A 24,452-nucleotide genomic window follows, 5' to 3' on the forward strand; every position below is an offset into this window, starting at 1 on the left:
TTTGGGGGAATTCTGAAGTATTAACATGGACTATAACATGATTGAGATGGTGACTCACTGATTTTTTCTGCATAAGATTAACTCTAATGGTGACATATTTACAATAGCCTTAAGGCTGGTTATCTTTAAAAGTCTTGTTTCAAGAGTGGGGTGGTTTTATCATGAAATCGAATTTTAAAAGTTACTGAAACACTGTAAGTAACATGGGCTTAAATTAGTGGTGAGAATAAAGAGCAGTTTTCTGATGTTTTTCTTTTCTTTTCTTTTCAGTGAGGTCTCAGTACCTGGAAACAGACATGGAGTGGAAAATACTTCCCATGTACTTGCTGCTGCTTTCTGTTTTCTTGATTCAGCAAGTTTCTTCTCAAGGTATCATAACCATCAAAAAGACTTATTTAACAACTGTAGCTAATCGTTCCGTTTTGACTAGTATGACAACAAAAGAAATAGATATCTAAAAACATACATTTGTTTGAGTTTAATCTATAGTATAATTTATATAAAGCATATGTAACATATTTCTAAGCATTTTGGAATTCTTACTTCTTCTCATGTCTTAGAAAACCTTTCAAGTTTGGAGCTTTTCTATAGACTAATTTTTGTACTTGTTTTTATGGTGATTCCAAGAGTAAAAAAAAAAAAACAAAACCCACAGACACAGGAAAAAACTGTGCTAGTGTGATAGAGTATCATCGGATGAACTGAAAAGAACAATGTTTAAATGGCATGTAACTTTTGTTTACGTGTTTACAATAAATGTAATGAGTCTTTTACATCAAATAAATTTTTGATAACTTATTTTGGCATCATGTAGAACTAGGTATCATGGTACAGTGAGCATTGACTGTGATTTTAAATGGCCTTGGATTAATCTAGAAAGTGCTCTGTCCAGGAATGGACTTGTACTTGTGTGAATGTCATCTTGTACTATAATATTGAACTATTCACAGTCTTCTAAAAACAATCAGTCCTGGATGAAGATTTACATGCATGTCATTTACATGCAGAGAACGTTCAGATATATCCAATGTAATCACCTTAGCAAAAGTCTCTAGAATGCGATCAAAATTGTTTAATGACAAATGACAATAATACCAAACACTGGATTTTCCTTTCCTTTTTTTTTTTTTTTTTTTGATAAGCAAAACCTGAGAGAAGAAAAATCAAGGTGCATGATTGTTATGGTGAAATTACATTTATAAAATAGACATTTCCAGGAAAGTAGTTAAAATTCTCATAAACTTAAGGGTGAGAGATAACTGCCTGCCATGGACATAGTTTCAGAATCACTTAGATAAGATGGAAAAACACATGGAATCAAATGTGAACATTTAAAAAGGCATCATGGTCCCTACCCTCTCCAGACTCCCCTGCTATCTCGTGATCACATTATAAGGCTCGCAACACTGAGAGCGTTCCCTAACCTACCTTTCCTCTGGAATAAGATCAATTGTTTTCCAAAAACAGTTTTACTTTCCTTTAAATGAATGAATTTAAAATTAGCGTTAAAATAACAGTGGTAATAGTAGAATAATAATTTAGTCTATGAAAATAAACTTTTCCTATAAAGATAATTTATTTCCTTATTCAGACATCTGCTAACTAGGAAAGAATAGACTTTAATGTTGTGCTGTCTGCTTTTCTCGCCTTCTCAACTTATTCTCTTTTTCCCTTATATATAATATATGTATTTATATACATACACTATATATGCATTTTTGTATGTATTGTGCACATATGTACGCAAAAGGTCGTGAAAATTGTCCTAATATTAACTATTTTCTTTGCATGTGAAGACTTTCAGTTTCCTGGAGTCATTATTTTGAGATTTTTTTCAGTGTGTTTCAACGTCTCTCTATGGATTTAGGACATTGCACCTGCCCATTTCTATTCCAGAGACAGATTCGATTGTTGCATTTTCGTGGTTATCTCTCAGGAAGGTGTTTTCCAAATGATTTTTAAAAATATATATGAGGATAGCCATGCTTTTGTTTGCATTTTTGTTTTGTTTCACCTAGAATAACTGTGACCTTTATATTCATGCCCAGATGCTATTTGAACAGTTATTTATTTTGTATTCTCTGTAGCTGTGGTTGTAAACATCTCACTTCCTCAACATTTAAAGAACTGGTTATCCTCACCAATAAAAGGAGAAGGAAGCCTAGGGAAGTTTTTGCTAGCCTAACCAGCTTGTTTTAAACTCAACATGAGGGAAGAGAGGCAATGTGATTGGGTGGGAAAATGTCAGCTTTAGATTCAGATATATCAGAGTTCAAATTGTAGATGACCATCTAACTTATTATCCAAATCAGGATACTTCGGAGAATGAAAGGGGCCAATGTGAATAATTTATAGGTAATATATATTTATTATAGGTATTGTAGGTAACTAAAGGTAATACATATTTATTAGAGGTATTATAGGTAATACAATTTATCTGTAATACATATATCCTGGAACCATTAACTAGCTGGGTATCCTTGAGCCATCGTTATTAAAATCTCTGTGTTTCAGCGGTTTTATCTCCCAAAGGGGGCTACTCATACTCTCCTGGTAGCATTTTCATAAACATTAGAGATAACATATGACTGCCCCACACAGAGATACTGAGATGCTCAGTAAATGTCAACTAGTCATCATTTTAGCGGCAGCCTCGCTCTCCCCCAACCCCTCTACTGCCAGAATATCAAAATTAATGAAAGGCCATTAACTTTGCCTGGTTTTCGGAAGTGTATTTATCTTCTCAGTCTGGTGAAGAATGAAGTGGCATGATCAAGGTCACCTAAGACATAAGGCAAAGATCACCTGGACCCATTGCCAATCATCATTCCCAACCTTTTAATTGATAAAATTCTCCCTGACCAAACGGCTCTGTCCTCATTAGACGTCTTCCTTTCTGTAAAGTGGTTTGGCCATGTTCACCCTAGTATTGTATAATTTTAGATTTACCAAGCTGTGCAGGGAGATGTGGGGAAGGGTATTCTAGAGATGCCATCTGCAACTGTGATTATAACTGTCAACACTACATGGAGTGCTGCCCTGATTTCAAGAAAGTCTGCACTGTGGGTAAGTCCTGACAGCCAGTATCTCCCCTGTCAAGCAACACTGTTCTGTGAGTCCCCGTGCAGCCCCTTCCAGCCCCTTCCAGTGCTGTTTCCACACTACTGCACTTCTTTTTGCTTAAATGCCTTTCCCTTCCTTGCATAAATGTTGCAGTGTGCTGTACCTAAGGATGGTGTCAAAGCTTGTGACTCTTGGGGAAGGGTGGAGGAGGGGCGCTTGGAACTCTGTCAGGTGTACAAGGTTATTGACTAGTCCCAAGTAAAAGATCTTGTTTTAAATAGAGAATACTGTGACTCAGGAGTCCTTAAGTAAGTAGTAATTAGTAATATTCACTTACCAACCAGAGATATAACTGCTTAGTGATGGCGTCCTTCAAAAGCTTCATCGAAAGAATCTATGGATATAAAATAGTCTTATCTACTGTTTGACTTTTTGATATGAATATGTTTCTAAATTATATGAAAAAATCACTTTAAGTACAAAGCATTAGTATCTAATGAGGAATTTCAGTTAAAACCCAAAGGGTCTGAATTTTAAATGATGAATGGTATTTCACTTGATGCATTTTAGCTCATTTTGGTAACACAGGGGCATTTCACATCCAACTTATGAAAATTATAATTAAAAGTGGTTCAAAGTTATGTTTACTTTAGAATTTGTACGTAAAGTTGATGAATACATTGCTGTAGAGGTATGTGTTGTTGAAGGTTATAATTTCAAATAGGCTTTGGTAAAGTTATTGTGCCTCTAACCATGGCTTATTTTGAAATGAGTAGGTATAATCCATGTCATGGGATTAGGCTGAAATCTTTCAATGCTACATGTTGCTCAGTTTGTCATAATAACATCTCTGTGTCATAAATGATTTTTGAGCCTAACAGTGACCCATCTATAGTAAGCCAGCTCTTTGGAATATTGTTGTAGGATCTGAATGTTAATTTAATAAATATCTATTACAAATCCATGGTGTGAGGTGAAGAGGATGGGGGGATTTCATATGAAGGGTTCCCACTTTTCCATTGTCCATACGTGAAATGACTCAGACAGCACTGGGGTGTCTCTTAAAGTCTTGAGAGGCAAGAGAAGCTTCTCTGAGGCACCATATTTCTTTCTTGACTTCTCCACTTAGAAAACCATGTCTTTTCCAAATTCCAAATAAGAGACTCAGAAATGCACTTTGGGAACTTGAGATAGCTATAAGGTGGGAAATGGCTATCGGTACATGGGTGTGGCTGCATCATCAATAATCTATAATGCTTCGTTTTGCTCTGGATAGAGCTTTCCTGTAAAGGCCGCTGCTTCGAGTCCTTTGCAAGAGGGAGGGAGTGTGACTGTGACTCGGAATGTAAGAAGTATGGCAAGTGCTGTTCCGATTATGAGGAGTTTTGTGGAAAAGGTAAGCATCATGGTACCAATCAGCGCCTCTCAGAACAGCCAAATCTATGCACCTATTTTAGCTTTGCTGATAATGTCCAATACGCACTCCATCTAAGGACCTGGTTTTACTAACACAAGCCATTTCATATTAATTTGCTTCATCAGTATGACTTAATGATGGAAAGCCTCTTCCAACAGCACTTCCTGGCTCCACCAGTCTCCAGGTGTGCCCAGAGATCAGTGGTTGAGGAATAGAGAAGATAGGGGCCGAGTGTGCATACTTTTCCTCAGGTGTGGTTCCATTTCAGGTGAAATTAACAGTAACCACCTCACTCCAAGATTTCTTGTCTCATCCTAATGGCGTTGACCCCACAAAGTCAGTCGTCCTTTGAGTTAGCTGTGCTTTTGGCTTCAGAGTTTTTGAGTGTATGTTGAAGGACAAAATGACACCTTCAGCCTCTATAAACTAGTACAACTAGGGGTTTGATTAAAGACACTACATTTATAGGCAAACCTACCAAGAATTTGTTATTTGTCTGTTGCATGTCCCCTTCCATCTCTGGAGTCCATGGTTGTCTCTATCTAAATCCCTGTGTGTGATAGAGTCAATAAAAAGGGATAGAGTTCCATTTTAAAATCCTCTTCTCTGGTTACACGTCCTGGAGAGGTAATCTGAGAGTATAATAAACCTCTTCAAATTTTCCAAAACAATTTAAAAAATACTTAAATAATGAATTCCTTTCTTTACCAAATGTTTATTCTTAAGTTCTACTTTGTTGAAACAACAACATTTATGGAGGTAAAAGTGAAAATAAGCATTGCTTGCGTAATCTTATCATTTTATTTAAACAAGACTGTACGTCCTGCTTCTTTTGAACAGTGGAGAAATAGCGTAAAAAAATGTTAATCAGCATAGTTGATGGATATTTCTTAACTGTCAATGTTTTCATTGGAAAGCAGTCCAAAAATGATGGAGACAACACCCACATAATCAAAAATTCAGAGTGTAGGGTTCCTGAAGCTTTCAGAAGGACCCATGATAAAGGATACATGTTTACTAATTGCCCTGATAATGGTTTTGGATGTGAGACAAAAAACGTACGAATTTATTTTGGGTGGAAGGTGAGTGGGAAGGGATGTCGGGTAGTGATGAGTGTTGAAAAAACATGTTGAAGACCATGCTTTATGCTACTAGGTGCTGGGTCAGATTACCTGAGATTTAAGTAGAACTCAACAACAACAAAATTGATAAAGGTCATGCTTCAGTTACAGAATTCACAGATAGTCAGGGTCTCATCTGAAAATAATGGAACCACCCAGAGCTTGAATACTTCATTTTTTTGCAGATAACAACCAAACTGTCTTATGACACACCTTAGTTGTTTTGGGATTGCTATAGATACAGCTGGTAGGCGTCTATACATCTCAAAATCATAGCCTTTCAAGAACTGAAGAAATGTGGGTGAGAAAACAGTCCAAGAAGTTCTTTGGATTCCAACAAGCTAGTACATGGCAGAGCTGTTTCTCCAAGTGAGCTGTTTGGGGAAAGACAGAGGAAGGTGTGTGGCCAACAGCTCTTGGGAGACTGCATAGGCAAGAGTTCCGGGATGTGTAGTCAGAGTAGCAGGATTTATCTCAGCTCCCTCTCCCCAAAGCATCTCCACTGTTCTCCGCTTTCCTATCTTTCAGAAGTCCCTCTCCTTTTCTTCTAGTTCCTAATGATCAAAACATATCCCTTGTCTTCTCTTCTAGAAACAGAAAGGGTAGGAGGATGGATAAGAAAAGGTTTCAAAAATACATACCAAACCGTTAACAGTTGTTTAACTTGGGGAAGGGCGACACATTTTAAGAAAAGCATAATGTGAAGGTGTGAGCTTTTTTTAATTTAATTTAATTTTTTTTTTTTTNCCTCCTATACATGCAAACATATGATAGGTGTGAACTTTTTACAAGACTAAATATTCATGCACATCTTTTATAATTAGAAAGAAGAAAAGTGGATTGGCATCATTTTATTTAAATGAATATGAAAACAGGACAAATGTACTTACTATATTTCTCTTCTCAAGAGCACAAATACCTGTCAGTCACATGCAGTAATTATTTCTACCATCATAGAAGATTGGCATAAGGAAAGGGGTTGATTGAGTCATTTATTTTTATTTTTTCCTTGAGAGAGAGAGAGAAATATTGGGAGAATCTTAAGCAGGCTCCATGCTCAGTGTGGAGCCTGATGCACGGCTTGATCCTGTGACCCTGGGATCATGCTCTGAGTTAAACCCAAGAGTCAGACACTCAACTGACTGAGCCATCTAGGTGCAGGGAAATACGTTCAGAAATTATCTATAATAAATATCTCAATTTGCAGACCAGAAAACAAAATTCAAGAAAGGTTAGCTCATTTGCGCAAGGTCACAAGGGTAGAGCCTTGCAGGGCTACGACTGGAATTCAGGTTTTCTGACTCCTGAGCCTTTGCCCCTGATCATAACGTATAACAATTTGAGAACCTGTATTTTATAGCAACGTGTCCTCAGAATGAATCACTTTGCAGTAATTAGTGTTAGGCTAAGAGCCTGCCTACACTGGTTTTCACAAGCCTTTATTCTTGAAGCCAGATGCATCTGTGCCTTTCACAGTTAAGAGTTGCTGATGAATGTCAACAAGATGTTAACTGACTTGTCTTGCTTGGCCTCAGTGCATAATCCCCCATCACCATCTTCAAAGACTGCACCTCCACCTCCAGGAGCATCTCAAACCATCAAATCAACAACCAAACGTTCACCCAAATCACCAAACAAGAAGAAGACTAAGAAAGTTATAGAATCAGAGGAAATAACAGAAGGTAGGAAGATGGCAGATGTAATAAAAGGTTTTGAGATGGACTAAGCTATAGGTGAACTACTTTGAAAAGACTCTTTATAGAATAAGGGAATCATATGAATTATGAAAGGCTCATTACACTTTTTTAAAAAAATGTGTTTTAAGTCAAAGTTTAACCCAAATTATAAGCCCTCAGATATTTATTTCTCTTACAACTGACCCCAGCATGGGTGTAGGTTACAGTAATCAGAAGACAAATCTCATTGGGAAAAAAAGACCAGATCTTCTGCAGAATAATTAGCTTCTGTGAGATATGGGGAAAGTGAGAGAAGGTAATATATATTACTAGTATCTGTAATAAGCTTAGCTACCTTGCTTTTATTTTATTTTATTTATTTATTTTTTTGAGACTTCTGAAATACATTCTTAACACCGGTAAGAAGCATTCCCGCCTCCCGAGCTCCAGGGCTGTGAGAAAGCTGTAGTCCGCACCAGCTAGTCCCCCAAAACCCGCGAGACTCTGGACCAGCTACCTTGCTTTTAGCTGACAAATTTAAAAAGCAGTTGATTATATTACCGATAAATTAAAAAGCAGAACACGGACATTTGTAGATCAGTCAAAAGCACTTCTTGTTGTATTTGGACTGGCATTTTTTTGCTTTAAATTGCAGTTGGTGTGATCAACCTTTTTATTTGATTTATAGAACATTCTGTTTCTGAAAATCAAGAGTCTTCTTCCTCCTCTTCCTCTTCCTCTTCAACTATTCGGAAAGTCAAGTCTTCCAAAAATTCAGCTGCTAATAAAGAATTAAAGAAGAATCCCAAAGGTTTGAGCATTGATAAAGATCAAAGACTATATCAATGCCGTATTAAAAAATAATTATCTAAAAGCAATGCGTGTTGATAGAATGGTTTGAGGACATTTCAATACTTGGGGCATGTATAGATTTGTAAAAATTATTTTAGAAGACACTAATGAGAACATCCTATAGGACACTAGTGCAAAGCAGCTAAGAAAGCACTCTTAAAGCAAAGGATAAGAAGATGCTATAGCAGCAGCTCTGGAAACACAGGATGGCACTGGAGATGATTATTTATGGTTTTTTATTTTAATTCCTGTCTACTTGATACCATTTTTCTTTCTTATCTTTCTTCATCTATGTTCCTTGTGTTTTTATTTTTCCTTATTTTATTTTGCAATCATTTATATGCTGCTTTAAGTGTGTGTTTTAAAACCTTAATCCATTAAAGCCTCATACACATCTCTGGGAAAGGCAATATAATTACCCACATTTTACAGCTTTTTTATTATTTTTATAATAAATTATATGTCATATCTGGCTGATTTTTTTTTTTTTTGCAGTAGAGACTGTCCCACAGAGTAGGCTATTACCTCCTAAAAAAAGATTCCTTTTGTTCTTTTTTTTTGTTATTTCCTGAAATAAACATATTCTCTTTCTCCAGGAAATACTGAATTTTGGATACTGGAGTTTTGAAGAACTCTATTTCCTGGGTGGTTGTTATTTCTCCTGAAGCCTTTACTCTGGCAGAATAGCCAAATAGTCTTTTTGAATCATCCAGAGTCTTCCACACAAGTGCAATACATGTTGGCTAAGTGGAACCCATCTCAGTGATGAGCTCTTGATGTGCTCTTTGGGCTCTGAAATTCATCTATGGGGGAGCTGCTAGAATCCTGCTCAACAGAGCCTTTGGCTGCCATGGCATCCTAATCCCCTCTCTGAATCCCCTGGGCTGATGAGTTTAGGCGGGCAGAGGGAAGAGAGCAGCTAACAGCCATGTGTATGGAAACAGACCTTAGTAGGGGCCACTGGGGTGATTGGAACAGGTTCCTGGGGTATAGTTGTAGAGGCTTCTGAGGTCAATTAGTACAGTGAATTGTTAAGATGTTGGAACTATGTTTCCAAGAGGAAGAGTGGGCACTAAGCAGTGTGAAGAGGAGTGGAGGAAGTGAGAGGCAAAGAACATTAATATAAAGAGATGAATTCGTGTAGTTGATCATGTTGGTGATTTCAAAGTTGCCACTTGTTTCTATATGTTAATTGTATAGAGTTTTACTTGTACTTTTCACCCCTTCTCATCAATTCCCTAAAACAGCCCAATCAGATAAGTTCATCATTTCCCATTTTACAACAAATTAATAGACATATTACAGGTTAGCAACTTGTCCACAGATAAGGCAGTTGATCAGCTATCAACATAGCTAGTTGACAAGAATGAGCTCTTTAGGTCACTATTAAAAAGAAAACTATTCAAAAATTTAAAATGTGTATTTTTTTTTTTTCTAGTAAAAGAGAACAAGAAGGAAAGAACTCCTAAAAAGAAACCTACCCCTGAACCACCAGTAGATGAAGATGGAAGCGGACTGGACGATGGTGATGTCAAGCTCACCCCAACTCCTCACATTCCTACCACCCAAAGCAATAGAGTTACCGCATCTCCCAAGATTACAACAATCAAACCAATAAATCCTAAACCCAGTCTTCCACCTAATTCTGATGCATCTAAAGAGACATCTTCAACAACCAGTAAGGAGACAGCAGTTGAAACTAAAGAGACTTCTTTAACAAATAAACAGACTTCAGGTAGAGACAAAGAGAAGACTGCTTCAGCTAAAGAGACACGAAGTACAGAGAAAATATCTGCTAAAGATTTTGTACCCACATCCAAAGCTCCTGCTAAACCTACAGCCAAAGCTGAAACTACAACCAAATCCCCTACTCCTACCACCACCAAGAAACCTGTTCCCACTACCCCCAAGAAGCCTGCTCCCACCACCAAAGAGCCTACACCCACTACCCCCAAGAAGCCTGCTCCCACCACTCCCAAGGAGCCTACACCCATGGTCCCCACGGATACTGCTCCCACCACCCCCAAGAAGCCTGCTCCCACCACTCCTAAGGAGCCTGAATCCACTACCACCAAAAAGCCTACACCCATGGACCCCACAGAGCCTGTACCCACCACTCCAAAGGAGCTTGCACCCTCTACCCCCAAGGAACCTGCACCCACGGCCCCCAAGGAGCCTGCACCTATGACTCCCAAGGAAGCTGCACCCACGGCCCCCAAGGAGCCTGCACCCACGGCCCCCAAGGAGCCTGCACCCACGACTCCCAAGGAACCTGCACCCACGGCCCCCAAGGAGCCTGCACCTACGACCCCCAAGGTGCCTGCACCGACGGCCCCCAAGGAACCTGCACCCATGGCCCCCACGGAGCCTTCACCCACCACTCCCAAGGAGCCTGCACCCACAGCCCCCAAGGAGACTGCACCTACGACCCCCAAGGAACCTACACCGACCACTCCCAAGGAACCTGCACCCATGGCCCCCACGGAGCCTTCACCCACCACTCCCAAGGAGCCTGCACCCACGGCCCCCAAGGAGCCTGCACCCACAGCCCCGAAGGAACCTGAACCCATGGCCCCCACAGAGTCTTCACCCACCACTCCCAAGGAGCCTTCACCCACCACTCCCAAGGAGCCTGCACCCACGGCCCCCAAGGAGCCTGCACCTACGACCCCCAAGGAACCTACACCGACCACTCCCAAGGAACCTGCACCCACGGCCCCCAAGGAGCCTGCACCTACGATCCCCAAGGAACCTACACCGACCACTCCCAAGGAACCTGCACCCACGGCCCCCAAGGAGCCTGCACCTACGATCCCCGAGGTGCCTGCACCCACAGCCCCGAAGGAACCTGAACCCATGGCCCCCACAGAGCCTCCACCCACCACTCCCAAGGAGCCTGCACCCATGGCCCCCAAGGAGACTGCACCCACCACTCCCAAAGAACCTGCACCCACGGCCCCCAAGGAGCCTGCACCTACGACCCCCAAGGTGCCTGCACCGACGGCCCCCAAGGAACCTGCACCCATGGCCCCCACAGAGCCTTCACCCACCACTCCCAAGGAGCCTGCACCCACGGCCCCCACAGAGCCTTCACCCACCGTCCCTAAGGAGATTGCACCCATGGCTCCCAAGGAGCCTGTACCCACCACTCCCAAAGAACCTGTACCCATGGCCCCCAAGGAGCCTGTACCCACTACCACCAAGGAGCCTGTACCCACCACTCCCAAGGAGCCTGCACCCACGGCCCCCAAGGTGCCTGCACCCATGGCCCCCAAGGAGCCTGTACTCACCACTCCCAAAGAGCCTGCACCCACAGCCCCCAAGGTGCCTGCACCCATGGCCCCCAAGGAGCCTGTACCTACCACTCCCAATGAGCCTGCACCTACCATTCCCAAGGAGCCTGCACTCACTGTTCCCAAGGAGCCTGAACCCATAGCCCCCAAGGAACCTGCTCCCAGCACTCCTAAGGAGCTGGCACCCACAGGCCCCAAGGAGCCTGCACCCACCACCACCAAGGAACCCATCCCCGAACTCCCCAAGGAGCCCACTCAAGCTTCTTTTGAGACAGCTGCTCCATCCAACTCAGAGGGCTCTACGACAACCACCATGGAGCCTCCCACTACTCCCAAGAACCCTGCTGAATCAACTCCTGAGTTTGCAGCAGAACCCACACCAAAGGCTCTTGAAAACCATCCCAAAGAACCTGTTATACCTGTAACCAAGGCTCCTGGAGTGACCAAACCCGAAATGGCTACAACAGCTACAGACAAAACAACAGAAAAAGACATACCTATGACACCTGGAATTACAGCTGCTGTACCTACAGCAACTCCAACAGAAGAAAAGACCTCTGAGTCCAAAACAGGAACAGCCGCACAAGTAACATCGACCACATCGTCCAAAAGTACTCCTCAAGCAACAACCCTTGCACCCAAAGTAAGGACTACAACAAAAAAGACAACTACATCTGAAGAGACTGTGAACAAACCCGAAGAAACCACGGCTGCGCCGAAAGATAGAGCTTCTAATCCTAAAGTGTCAACTCCTAAACCCAAAAAGCCAACCAAAGCCCCCAAAAAACCCACTTCCACCAAAAAGCCAAACACGATACCTAAACGGAGAAAACCAAAGACTACACCAACTCCCCCGAAGATGACTACAGTGACAGTGCCCAAATTACACCCTACCTCTTCCACAAAAGCCATACTCCCAACTACCACCAGCCCCAACCAAACACCTAACTCAGAAATAGTTGAAGTAAGTCCAAATAAGGATGCAGATGCTGCAGGAGAAAAACCTCACATGATCCCCAGGCCCCCTGTGTTAACTCCTATATTTATCCCAGGAACTGATATCTTAGTGAGAGGATCCAATCAAGACATTGCCATCAACTCCATGCTTTCAGGTAACAAGCATCAGTTACTCTTTTAAAATCGGTAATGTTAACTTAATTTTAACTGGGCCAGATGCCAAGTTGGTATCACTCTATTGAAGTGTATTATCTAGAACCCTGAAATTGTTAACTTGTGGTTTTACAGCTTCTCCGTAGGTAAGCAGAGGGGTAATCACAGTAAGGTTATTTGGTCTTTGGAAAATCATGCAATAACCTTGTGTGCTAGGAATTTAGTGTATCTGTGTCTATATGCAGGGACGGTATATAGAATGTCAAAAATATTTCATTGGGAGTGCTTACCCTTAAGAGTACAACACAAAGCAAAGACCTGCAATATTATTCCTTTCCAAACCAATTATAAAGGGCAATCAACTGAAAAATGGACTTTCATGTTGGGATCAAACATCCTGTAATTACCTAATACATGCAGATCATGGGTAACCTGGCTTATTCCAGTTCGTTATTTTTATATACTACTTTTTGAATAGTGATCACCTTTAAGTAAACAGTTATGAAATATATCTCTTCTTTTTCACTTCCAAACTACACGCACCTCCCACAAAGCCCCTCCAAAGGCTTAGGAAAAGCTGACCACAGGAAACAACCCTGTGGGAAGATTTGAAAGGAACATGAACACTTCTCGAATTTTCTTTGATCTTGGCTTAAGTTTTTATTTGTTTTAGATGAGACTAATTTATGCAACGGTAAGCCAGTAGATGGACTGACTACTTTGCGCAACGGAACATTAGTTGTATTTCGAGGTGAGCTATGCATGTATTTCTTTTTCTGCTCTTCATTCTTAGTATGTGTGAGAACCAAAGGAGAGTGGAAGTTTGGGTTAAGCTTTCTGGAGGGAGGGAAACGGATTGAAGAACTTACACAGTATTATGAGAACCTGAGAGTAATTACCAAACGAAATTAGACATATTGGGAGAGTCAAACAAAACAAAGAGCTTAAACAGATAACTACTAAGATTTTTCGTTCCGTTAGAATTGGAAGGTTAATTCAGATTTTGATTTCCTATCAAATGAAATTGCATCAGGATTTGTATTACCTGCTCTATTTTACTTGACAATAACATCTTGACTGCAATGCTTCCTACAGTGCTACATTGTGAGTGCAACACAACAGCAGCTACTGTTAATTCTCTGCTGTACCATCTTCTAGTCCAGTCCTCTTATATTTTAATTAAATCTGAATGGAAACAAATCATAGACTAGCACAGTAGAGATTTTAGCAGTCATTGAACTGTAACTCCTTAATTCTAAAAGGTAAAGAAATGGAGAGAGGTGCCTTTCTGTTAAGTCACAAAGCCAGAAGTTTCTAGAGAAACTGGAAAACTAAAATATTTCAGAGGCTTGAACTTCAGACTTGAGAAATCTCTCAGAAATGTTTAAATACTAACTTCTATACTCGTCCTTATAGTATTGACTAAACCTGTCATATAATGCTTGTTAACACATTCTATGTTTTTCTTTATGATAAACTATTTAAAAATTTTTTCATTTTGGTTTCTTTTGGGATTCATTTAGCTTGGAGGCTGATATATCACTTTCAATCTTAGGTCATTATTTCTGGATGCTAAGTCCATTCAATCCACCATCTCCACCTCGTAAAATTACTGAAGTTTGGGGTATTCCCTCCCCCATTGATACTGTTTTTACGAGATGCAACTGTGAAGGAAAAACTTTCTTCTTTAAGGTAAGAAAAGTATCTTTTTGAGAGAAATCAGCAACTAGCTGCTATTATAAAAGCGTAAATCCACTTCAGAAGGGTCTTCGTATTTTATTAAGCTATTCTATCATCAAATTTTAATTTGAAAAGTTAACAATTTGATAACATTACAGGCCAATTTATCCACTTAATGAAGTTAAAACCTTCTCGCTATATTTAAATCCAAGAATGAATCCCCAACCTTTTTACTTCAAAGCTGTTAACATCATTTCCTCTGTTAAATTATCAGGATTCTCAGTATTGGCGTTTCACCAATGACATAAAAGATGCAGGGTATCCCAAACAAATTGTAAAAGGATTTGGAGGACTAAATGGAAAAATAGTGGCGGCTCTCTCCATAGCTAAATACAAGGAAAGACCTGAATCTGTGTATTTTTTCAAGAGAGGTATGTGTTACATAATTGCCAATATTACAAAGCTTTTAGGAGTTGATTTGTCTGGGAAATTTTTTTTCAATATTTTCATTTATTACTGGGTTTACTGTCATAAGATCTTTAATGGTTGGAATCAGGTATTTTCAATGAAAAATGGAGAACAGAAAGTATTCAGAGCCCTCAGCATGCAAATTACAATTTCATTTGAATGTCTAGGTCCTTACTGTGTCATCATTTACTTTCAAACCAAGCTAAATATGTAATTATACAATTTGTTGGGTTTTATTCATTCAGCAACTATTTCAGGAATTAGTAATTATTTTAGAATACTCTTGGAATAGTCATTAATGTCTGGACATATTTTATGAAAGACCTTAATCATTTCCTCTACCTTATAAAAGCGCTTTTCCACCTTTTTGGAGGATTAAACTTAATTTTCATTATTAAATGTGGTTTTCTAATACATAATAGGTGGTGGCGTTCAGCAGTATATTTATAAACAGGAACCTGCCAGAAAGTGCACCGGAAGAAGGCCTGCTATCAATTATTCAGTGTACGGAGAAGCGACACAGGTTAGGAGACGTCGCTTTGAACGCGCCATAGGACCTGCCCAAACACACACCATCAGAATTCACTACTCACCCATCAGAGTCTCTTATCCAGACAAAGGTAATGTTTCTCACTGTTACAAATTCTTGCACATGAAACAGATGTAATACAGCTTCTTAGAGAATGAAGTTTATTGAATGTAGTGACTAAATAGCTCTAATAATTTAAATCTTACTGATGCAAAACATTAATCTGCCTCAGTGGAGGACCAGACCAATAACTTTTTTGTGTGTGAGTAAAGAAACCTGTTTATTCAGGTTTGTTTGTTGTAATTAATACCATTTATCAAGTACTTATCAAGAACATTACATACAAATCCGTAAACCTCAGAAGACTCCTATAATGTAGGTATTTGTACCATGTCAGAGGGGGCAAAAACTGAGGCACTTAAGTTAAATAACTCAAAGTAGTGCTAAGTGACCAAAATGGGATTCAAATCCAGGTCTGTCTGACTCTAACTGGCTGCTCTCTCCTATAGTACATTGCTTTTCAATCTGGTATCTTTAAATCTACAGGTTTCCTCCATAATGAAGTTAAAATGAGTTTACAGTGGAGAGGATTTCCAAAAGTGGTTACTTCAGCTATAGCACTGCCCAACATCAGAAAACCTGATGGCTATGATTATTACGCCTTTTCTAAGGGTAAGTTATTAAGTAAAATCTTAATACCTTCTTAAAGACGTGTTCTAATCTCTGAAATAAGAATATAATTAAAGCAAAAACACCAAGTATTCAATGGTGACTAAAGGTGAGAAGTCAAACTATACTTAATCTAATTGCTCTGAAGAAGAGAAGGTTTAGATTTTCACTTTATTTTCAATTGAACTGAATGGGCTACAATTCAATTCTGTACTATCCTTCATGAGATTAAAGCCTAGTATATAAAACATCCAATTACTTGAGTAAAACTGCTACTAAAAACAGTGTTTTCTTCTATTGCCTGTGGTATTTAATGGAGGTCTCATGTGCCACAATATATTAGTGATTTGCATCATTACACAGTCCTGAATTCAGATCAAAGAAGTTGAGAAACTAACTTTATTAATTTTATTACATTACCTGGGGTACTTTTCTTAGAAGAATTTGGAAATCTAAATTATTCTACCTATATACATGATGTCAAAAAATGTTTTTAGAGAATAAAACAAATGAATTACTTTTTAAACTTAGTTTTTCTCAAATTCTCACTTTGAAAAAGGAGAGTGGAACCTAACTTTATGGAAAGATGGTGAAAGGTCAGTCTGGGAAAGCAACTGCTGCTGTTTTTGTCAGAAAGTTCAAATTAAATCAATCTAAACATTTCTGATATTAAATTGACAAACATTGTCTCTGAATGTAATAATCAACAAAAGCTATTTTTAGTTCAGGTGTTGTTTTCTTTTTAATTAAAAAAGGATTTCTCTTCTATTTAGATCAATACTATAACATCGATGAACCAAGTAGAACAGCAAGAGTCATTACTACACGTTCTGGGCGGACCTTGTCCAATGTCTGGTACAACTGTCCTTAGACCCATGAGCAAAAGAAGAATCAACTAATTAAAATGAAGAAAAAATGAAAAATTCTGACACTGAAACACATTTTATTAATAAAGAATGTTGAGAGAAGCATACTGATTTAAATACAAAAATGTTTTTAATCTTGACAACCATTACACTAAAACAGGCTTGGACAATCTTATTCACAATTATTACAGTTTACAGGACATTTAATTAATATTTCCTCTATTTATTCCTCCTCTCCCTCCCATTGCATGGCTCACACCTATAAGAGAAAAAAATAACCAAACTGAATGCATCTTTTAAGAAGTTAGCTCAAAACTGGAGTATTCACTTACCCTAGGTCATTATAAAAATTGTTTTCAATATCAAATATCTAGATATATAAATATAAAACTCTGTTAGACATTTCACATCTTCAGTGAAAATAAGTACAATTAGATTAATATTTTCACGACACGAATACAACCTCTAATGGTTACATTAGAAAACAGATATTAAAAATTCTAATTCTTTTAACTAAACAGAGTCACAAAGCTTTGTTCTGCTGTATAAGAAGTATAACAATAGACAAAGATGTAATAAATGACTATCTAGTACTCTAACACTTTGGCTTCTCCAAGTCTTACTTTGAATTCAAGGAAGAAATGAATAAATATCAATTCTAAGCACATATTCATTATATATCTACAGTTTACAAGTCTTTCTGTAAGAAGCTTACAGATTAGTAAACATCACATGCTCAACGTGTAATAATTTAATCAATCCTTGAACATAAAAAAAACCCTAGATACAGTTGGAAGTTTAAGGATCAGAAAACTTGTTCCATGTATTACTATCATACATCCTATCATGTAATCAATATGTCAGAAATTTACCTCTCTGTCTGTTAAACTGACGACCACGGACTCCTTGTCTCAATGTTGTCTGAAGTCTTACTCGTCTGAAAGGCTTTGGTTGACTACTGCTAGTGTCTAAGAAAAAAACACACACACGTTAAAATATAAGAAAGCAGGTTAAAAAATAAGAAAAGCATTTATAATGATAAAATCTAGTTACCAAATGCATGGATAAATGCAGGTGTCCATTTGTTTAATATTTAAAAGTTGTTTGATTTTTAACAAGGGACATTTAACAAACAAAGGGTAAAATGTTAAAAAAAAACTCTTATTTTTAAAAAGGGTACTTGAGGTTTTTCATAATTCACTGCACTCATTTAATAAATATTCACCTAGTGCCTATCCAGGTATCACTGTGCTAGAAGGTGGGAACTACAATAAAAAACCACATTATCACCTCCCTCAAGAAATAACAACCCCTACAATATAATGTGATCCTTATTTGAATCCTCTTGTTTCCAGACACTCCAGATGCAATCATTAGCAAAACTTGCCAGCTCAAATTTAAATATATATCCCCAAATCTGACCTCTTCTCATAAATTAAACTCTACTAGCCTAAAACATCACTGCCTTTACCTTGAAACAGTAAGATATCCTTTGAATTTTCTCCTTCTTTCTGCCCATTACACATTTTCAGGTCTCTTATTTACATAGCAGAAAAACTGATACTGTTAAGTCTTTAAGTCAGATCTATTACTACTCTCTTCGAAGCCCTCTAAAAGCTTCCTAAATCCAGGGGACTTGGGTGGCTCAGGTGGGTTAAGCATCTGACTCTTGATCTCGCCTCAGGTCATCGCACAGTTTGTGAGATCGAGCCCCATGTTGGGCTGCACACTGACAGCACAGAGCCTGCTTGGGATTCTCTCTTTGCCCCTGCCCCACTTATGTGCATGTACATGCACGACACACACACACTCTCTCTCTCAAGATAAATAAATGAACTTAAAAAAAATAAAAGCTTCCTAAATTTATGAAAGCCAAAGCAATTACAGTGATCTATGGGCCTTTCCCCTTACCACCCCCTTCTGTCTCCCACTAGTTTCTCTCTGGTCTTACTGTGGTCTTGGCCTCCAGGCTGACCTTAAATATACCACCCTGCTGTCTTAGGGGCTCTGCACTTGCTGTATCTCTCATCTGAAACATGCTTTCCCCCAAAAACTGCACAGCTCTGCTCCCTTACCCTTTCCAGGTCTTTACTGTAATGTCATTTTCCTAGTAATGCTTTCTATTGCCTAGTACATGGTAGGCAATCAAATATTTACTGACCAAATGAACAACTGCTCAGATGAGGTGGCTTAAGTGTTTTATATTACCAAAAAACGTCGACATCTTAATTTCATAGTATACTGTAAAAGGGGAACAAAACCGTATTTTCTTATGCAAGCCCTGGTGAGATATAACTAGTGCCCACTCTACAGATGAAGAGAATTCTCATGGGACATTAGCACTTTAGTAACTCTGTTATTAATAATTATGATCATTATGATACTTGAGCTTTGAATGTAATGCACTGAGTTATATAATTTATATACATTTCTAATTTGATAATTACAACTACCCAAATTTTATAATAAAAGAAAGGTGCACACATTTAAAGCTACTAGCTGTAACAAGGCAGATGTGAGATGTGAGCCTAGGGATGTTGGCTCATAGGTTGATGTATCAGAGAAAAGCACTGAGAAAAGCAGGAGAAGAGATCTCGAGATAGTAAAGCCCCATGACTGAAAAAAGTAATAACTGAGCAGGTCTTCCACAGAACATGGTTCCATGGCAGAACTTGAAAATTACTGCTATAGGGGCGCCTGGGTGGCTTAGTCGGTTAAGCATCCGACTTTNTGCTATAAACAATTCAAAATAAAAATAATCAGAGTGGATGATGGGTAGGTTCTTCAATAATAAAAGTAATTCCTTACCTAAAAACTGTGAGACAGATAAGCTAGTGTAGTGTATTGTTTTAAAAGTGGGGTCCCTAAAGCCAAACTTCTTGAGTTTGCATCCTGGCTTGTCCATTATTTATTAGCTATATACTATGGCTACATTATTCAACATTTCTGTGCCTCAGTTTTCATATGAGTGATTACTATGTTGGTTTGATGTGAGAATTAAATGAATATATGTAAAGGGCTTAGAATATGGCCTGATACACAGTAAGTGCTTAATAAATGTTCACTACTTTTTTAAAAATGCCAGATAGTTTTTACTGTAGGAAAGATACATAAAAATCACCTTTTTCAAAGTTAACCTCACGTACTTGAAAAGAAAGCCAAACTTTGAACTTATATACACCAGTAAATTTCAAATATTTTTTGAGCAACACACCTCCTACCCTTCAACTCTCCAAATCCAACCTCATGTCAGAACCCCCAAATGTAGCAAAAATAACATGAAGTGGCTTTGGCTTCAAGAGGCAGGAGATGGGAAGTAAGGCATTTTAAATCCAGGAAAAAAAAGAATTACCAATTTGTTGCTGATAAAATCGTGTTTTGCCAACAAGTCTGATGGATCGAGGTTGTGCAGTCTTCAAGAGCAGGACCTTACCTACAGAAGAACTGGAAGGAGGATCCTGGCTGGTGGAAGGAAGATCTGACTCATCAGATGCCTGCACAGGTTCTTCTTCCTGCTGGCTATCAATTTCCAAGCCTGCTTCTGAACTAATACTAAGAAAAGAAAATAAAAATTGATTAGAAAATATAAAACTGATCTTCGAGGTATCTGAAATCATTGCCAACCTCTTTTTGATACAATTTATCACTTAAATAACCTCAAGGTCCCCTCTAACTCAAGGCTGTAGACTCTGACATTGATAACGGTTTGTTTTGTTAAAGGGGCAGTGGAAAAGAGAGCTCAAGTGGCTTTTTCCTTCTTTCTCTCTCACTAGGACATGTTCCAAATTTAGTTTCTGCTTCCCTTGTCATTTTTTTTGACAAAGGATGTTCACATTCTTGACATTCATAAGAGATATATTATCTAGATTTTGAAATCTCAAAACAAGTTTCTAGGAAAGCAGAGTACTGACGTAATTTGTAAGTCACAATTATTAATAACTAATTCACTATGGGCTCTAGCCTAGATGAGACACGCTGTGGGTATGTGATTTCTTGGCTCAGTCCCTATAATTTCACCACTCTCTCTCCCACTCAGAAAAGCACATCAAAACACATGGAAGTGAGGTAACAGTCCACAGTGCTTAGAATCTACTCCAGTATTATCTTCAAGCTTTAGTACAGTCATTAGTAAAAATGTATCTGAAAGATCTCTCTCGTAACTACCTGTTTAAGTTGAGAAGTACTAACGAAGTGTAAAGCACTTGGGGCTAAAGTAAGGGGTCAAATCCAGTCTAAGCCAGTTACCAGTGGCCTAAGCAGTTATTTTAACATATTCTGAGTCTGGGCTTTCTCACTGTAAATTGGAGATAATACTTTGCAGAGATTTTGTGTGGGTCAGAAATGACATATACAAAGTGACTTGTATACATGGTATGAAATTAATGACAGCTAGGATTCTCAGCAAGGTGTGTAACCTCCCCAAAATTAAGCAGCACTGTGTTAGAGCATAATAACAGGCCTGCTTTTTCTCTCATATGCTGGAATTGGCCTATAATTATGCTATGAAAATATTGCTAAGTAAAACAAAATCATTGAACTCTACCTAGGAAGTTTGGGTGCTAGTTCTAGCTATGCTTCTGATTATGAAGTAGTCGAACTTCTTTATTTTATAAAGAATTAGGTTCTGCCTTGAAAGTTAAAACCTTTTCCAAAACCATAGTCCAGGGTTTCTTTGCATTAAATTACTCTACTCCCTCTGGGGTGCCTGGGTGGCTCAGCTGGTTAAGCATCTATCAAGTCATGATCTCATGGTTCAGGAGTTTGAGCTCCGCATTGGGCTGTGTGCTAACAGCTCAGAGCCTAGAGCCTAATTTGGATTTTGTGTTTCCCTCTCTTCTCTCCCTGATCTCTCCTCTGCTTGCGCTGTCTCTCAAATAAACATTTAAAAAAATTTTTTTAAATAAATAAAGTAAGTTACTCCCTTTAACTTAAAAAATCCAGATGATGTGTCATGAAATATTTCTTTTGTTAAGCTGTTTATAACTGAGGTGTTAAAAAAATGTAGTCAGGTCTTAAAAACTACTAGAAGGTTTCTAATTTTTAAGAAGTCAGTATTTCAGACATCAAGTTCTAAATGCACATAAAGAAAGAATGAGAGATTCACTCAACAGCCCACTACAAAATGGAAAATGAGTCATTTCCTAATTTTCACAGAAAGACATCTTTATTAGGAAAAAGTTCAAGCAGCTACATTAACGGAAGGGTACCAGTGATTTTAAAGAAATACTTTGTTCTAGAATACAACATCTAATTTTCAGGAAGATAAATGTTTTAAAAATTACTTATCTGCTGTAATAACATCCAAGTCCTAAAATATATTACTCTATGAAAAAACTAGTCTTCCAAAATGTATGGCTTGGTTTATTTTTGTAATGGGAAGCTACTGGAAATACAGCCGAACCCACTGTCTCCTGGCTAAAGAACAAGTATAAAAGTCTAAAGCAAGCAAAAATTATAAAGTAAACCTTTACCCTTCAGATTCTGCCTCCACAAATACTTCATCTCCATCATCACCCGCTGCTGTTTCATTTGTTGTAGATAAAGTGCCAGTGGACGTTGTCACCATTGGAACTGACTGAGAGGCATGCTCTGAAGCATCAGAGGTGGTACTCTCAGTAAACACGGTCACTTTAAAATGAAAAGAAACAACAACTTTAACTTGGTGGTTTACCGAATCTTTAGGCAGAAGAGGTCTCAAAGGCTCCCATTTTACCAAGAAAGCACATAATCTACCAGTCTGCCTGTGATACGTACCGGGGGCTGCCACTTGTAGAGGTGTAGTGGGAACGCTTCGGCCACCTGACTCTTCTTCGTGAGCTAGGAAGAGGGGTGTTTCATACATTCCTAAACCTAAAGACAATTTTAAGTATTAACAAATGATTGAAAGAACATAAAACTGTCAATTTGCCAGATTATCTGAAAGAAAAAAATGAATCCATGGAGATACACAAGTTTGCTTATTTACTTACACAAGTAGCTCACTTAATTAGCGCATCAAGCAAAAATCAATCTGTCAAAAATGTAAATGCAACCAAAACACATCCTTTAAGTTCACGGACACTCCGTAGCCTTTAAAAAAGTACCTAAAATGCTATTCTTGTGATTTCATAGAAGCTAACTTTATTGAGTACCCAACGAAATTGTGTACTATGTTAGAAAATTCCAAAACTACAAGATAGGACTTCCCCTTTCTGCTAAAGAAACTGAATTTCAAGGAGGCTAATTAATTTTCCCCAAATTACAAAGCTAGTAAGTGGTAGCATTTCAATTTACACCTAGACCTGACTTCTAAGGCTAGGAATTGTCCTAAAAAATAAAAAAAGTCATGTAAAATTGGAATTTATATAAAAGATATAGCATGTGGCTAATAAGGGCTCTATTTTGGGCTTTCCTTATTCACTTACAAAATACCATACAGCTTCCCACAAATATAGTTGGTTATATGGACGCCGACTGAGGATTAAAAGGTAATTAATTTCTCAAAAGCGTAATTCATTTTCAACAGCCAACTAATATTACTTAATTTAGGGGTCATTTTATGCCACATATTTTAAACATTTTATCTTTCTTACTTTTAATGTCAGTGGATAATATCTAATTAGTTTTATACCTTTAACTAGAAATGTTAAGTATCAAACTAAACATAAAATATGCTGCATTTCTTCCAATAACTTTAAAATGGCTCATTGTGCCTATATATTTATATTGGTCCAACAAATAGTCCTGAAGAGTTAGTACATGTATGACAAACAGGAGCTAGAAGAGATATAAATGTAAAATCTAGTCCTGATGCTCAAAAAACCGAGAACTTTGTTGGAAAGGTAAGATTTATGTGTAAGGCAATGTTTAACAAACAGTAAATATAGCTTTCCCCATAAATCTGCATAGGAGTTACTTAGATATCAATTTTTTAAAAAAATTATATTTGTCATTTAAAAACATCATATCAGAATAGCTTATTACTTGAATACATGCAAATTCAGGAGATCTAAGCATTTACTTATCTGTTTACCTCCTTGAGAAGCAAGCTGGCCAAGATCAGAATGACTTGAACTTGTTTGTGGCATATCTTCAGGTGGCCCAAACCGGAATCTAGGAACACCAGCAACCTGTGGGGAGCTAAACAGACAAAAACGAATTTAATATAAAATCTAAAGTTACCGTGTTTAAACCTGAATGATGGAAAACAATATAGAAGGAAGAATAAGCACCAAGTAGGAAGAAAACAGACTGGAAATAAAGTTGATACAGAAATCCTTATAAAAATATTTTCAAAATATCAATTGTCAATGAATTTAATAAGAATATATGTGATTTATATATATGTGATTTATATATGTGATTTATATGTAACTTTCAGCTCTCCTGAAGTATGCCCCACATTTCCTGAATCTGCTGGATCTCTATTTCCACGTAGAAACACTGAAAACAACACAAATCTAAAATGAGAAGCAACAAAAAAAGAGCGAGAATGAAGTCATGAGACAAAGTTTTATCTTGGGTTTTCACTGTTGACTCATAGATAAGTCACCTCTAGCCCATTTCCTCTCTGAAAGAGCTAACCACATGGATCCCAAGGTCTAGATCAAGTCTAGTATTAGATGGTTAGAAACTTGTTTTCCCCTTGTCCTAATAACACTATCATCCGTCTGCCCACCCACAATCCAGAATATACAACAGCATTCTCTCTCTTTGCCCTTGCCTGACC

At 38.2% G+C, this 24,452-nt stretch overlaps 2 protein-coding genes across 5 annotated transcripts in view; one reads left to right on the forward strand and one right to left on the reverse strand.

Moving 5' to 3' along the window:
• The first annotated feature begins 296 nt into the window (after nucleotides 1–296).
• On the forward strand, nucleotides 297–16,846 carry PRG4 (proteoglycan 4). Its single transcript, XM_077763280.1, has 12 exons — nucleotides 297–369; nucleotides 2,944–3,066; nucleotides 4,340–4,459; nucleotides 7,137–7,283; nucleotides 7,966–8,088; nucleotides 9,568–12,534; nucleotides 13,206–13,283; nucleotides 14,088–14,224; nucleotides 14,487–14,643; nucleotides 15,103–15,300; nucleotides 15,756–15,881; nucleotides 16,652–16,846. Exons 1-12 carry the CDS (start codon nucleotides 297–299, stop codon nucleotides 16,747–16,749), a joined length of 4,347 nt encoding a protein of 1,448 aa, XP_077619406.1. The 3' UTR covers nucleotides 16,750–16,846.
• Nucleotides 16,847–16,855: 9 nt separating this feature from the next.
• The window catches only part of TPR (translocated promoter region, nuclear basket protein), a 62,943-nt gene continuing 55,346 nt past the window's right edge, over nucleotides 16,856–24,452 (reverse strand). For all 4 annotated transcript variants that reach the window (XM_077763278.1, XM_077763279.1, XM_077763276.1 and 1 more), the window contains 6 exons: nucleotides 23,757–23,863; nucleotides 22,499–22,594; nucleotides 22,216–22,372; nucleotides 20,178–20,296; nucleotides 17,617–17,712; nucleotides 16,856–17,003 (listed from right to left, as the gene is read on the reverse strand). In XM_077763278.1, coding sequence (XP_077619404.1) covers nucleotides 16,948–17,003; nucleotides 17,617–17,712; nucleotides 20,178–20,296; nucleotides 22,216–22,372; nucleotides 22,499–22,594; nucleotides 23,757–23,863 — 631 coding nt within the window. In that variant the 3' untranslated portion in view covers nucleotides 16,856–16,947. The remainder of the gene's footprint in view (nucleotides 17,004–17,616; nucleotides 17,713–20,177; nucleotides 20,297–22,215; nucleotides 22,373–22,498; nucleotides 22,595–23,756; nucleotides 23,864–24,452) is intronic.

This window comes from Crocuta crocuta, unplaced genomic scaffold (assembly GCF_008692635.1).
Source record: "Crocuta crocuta isolate KB4526 unplaced genomic scaffold, BGI_CrCroc_1.0 scaffold3, whole genome shotgun sequence".
Classification (NCBI taxonomy): domain Eukaryota; kingdom Metazoa; phylum Chordata; class Mammalia; order Carnivora; family Hyaenidae; genus Crocuta; species Crocuta crocuta.

Excerpts from the sequence above, each read along its gene's own strand:
- PRG4 (XM_077763280.1), top strand. The coding sequence starts at position 297 with ATGGAGTGGAAAATACTTCCCATGTACTTGCTGCTGCTTTCTGTTTTC. Across the intron at positions 370-2,943 it reads TCAGCAAGTTTCTTCTCAAG|ATTTACCAAGCTGTGCAGGG; the intron begins GTATCATAACCA and ends GTATAATTTTAG. Across the intron at positions 14,644-15,102 it reads TGTGTATTTTTTCAAGAGAG|GTGGTGGCGTTCAGCAGTAT; the intron begins GTATGTGTTACA and ends AATACATAATAG.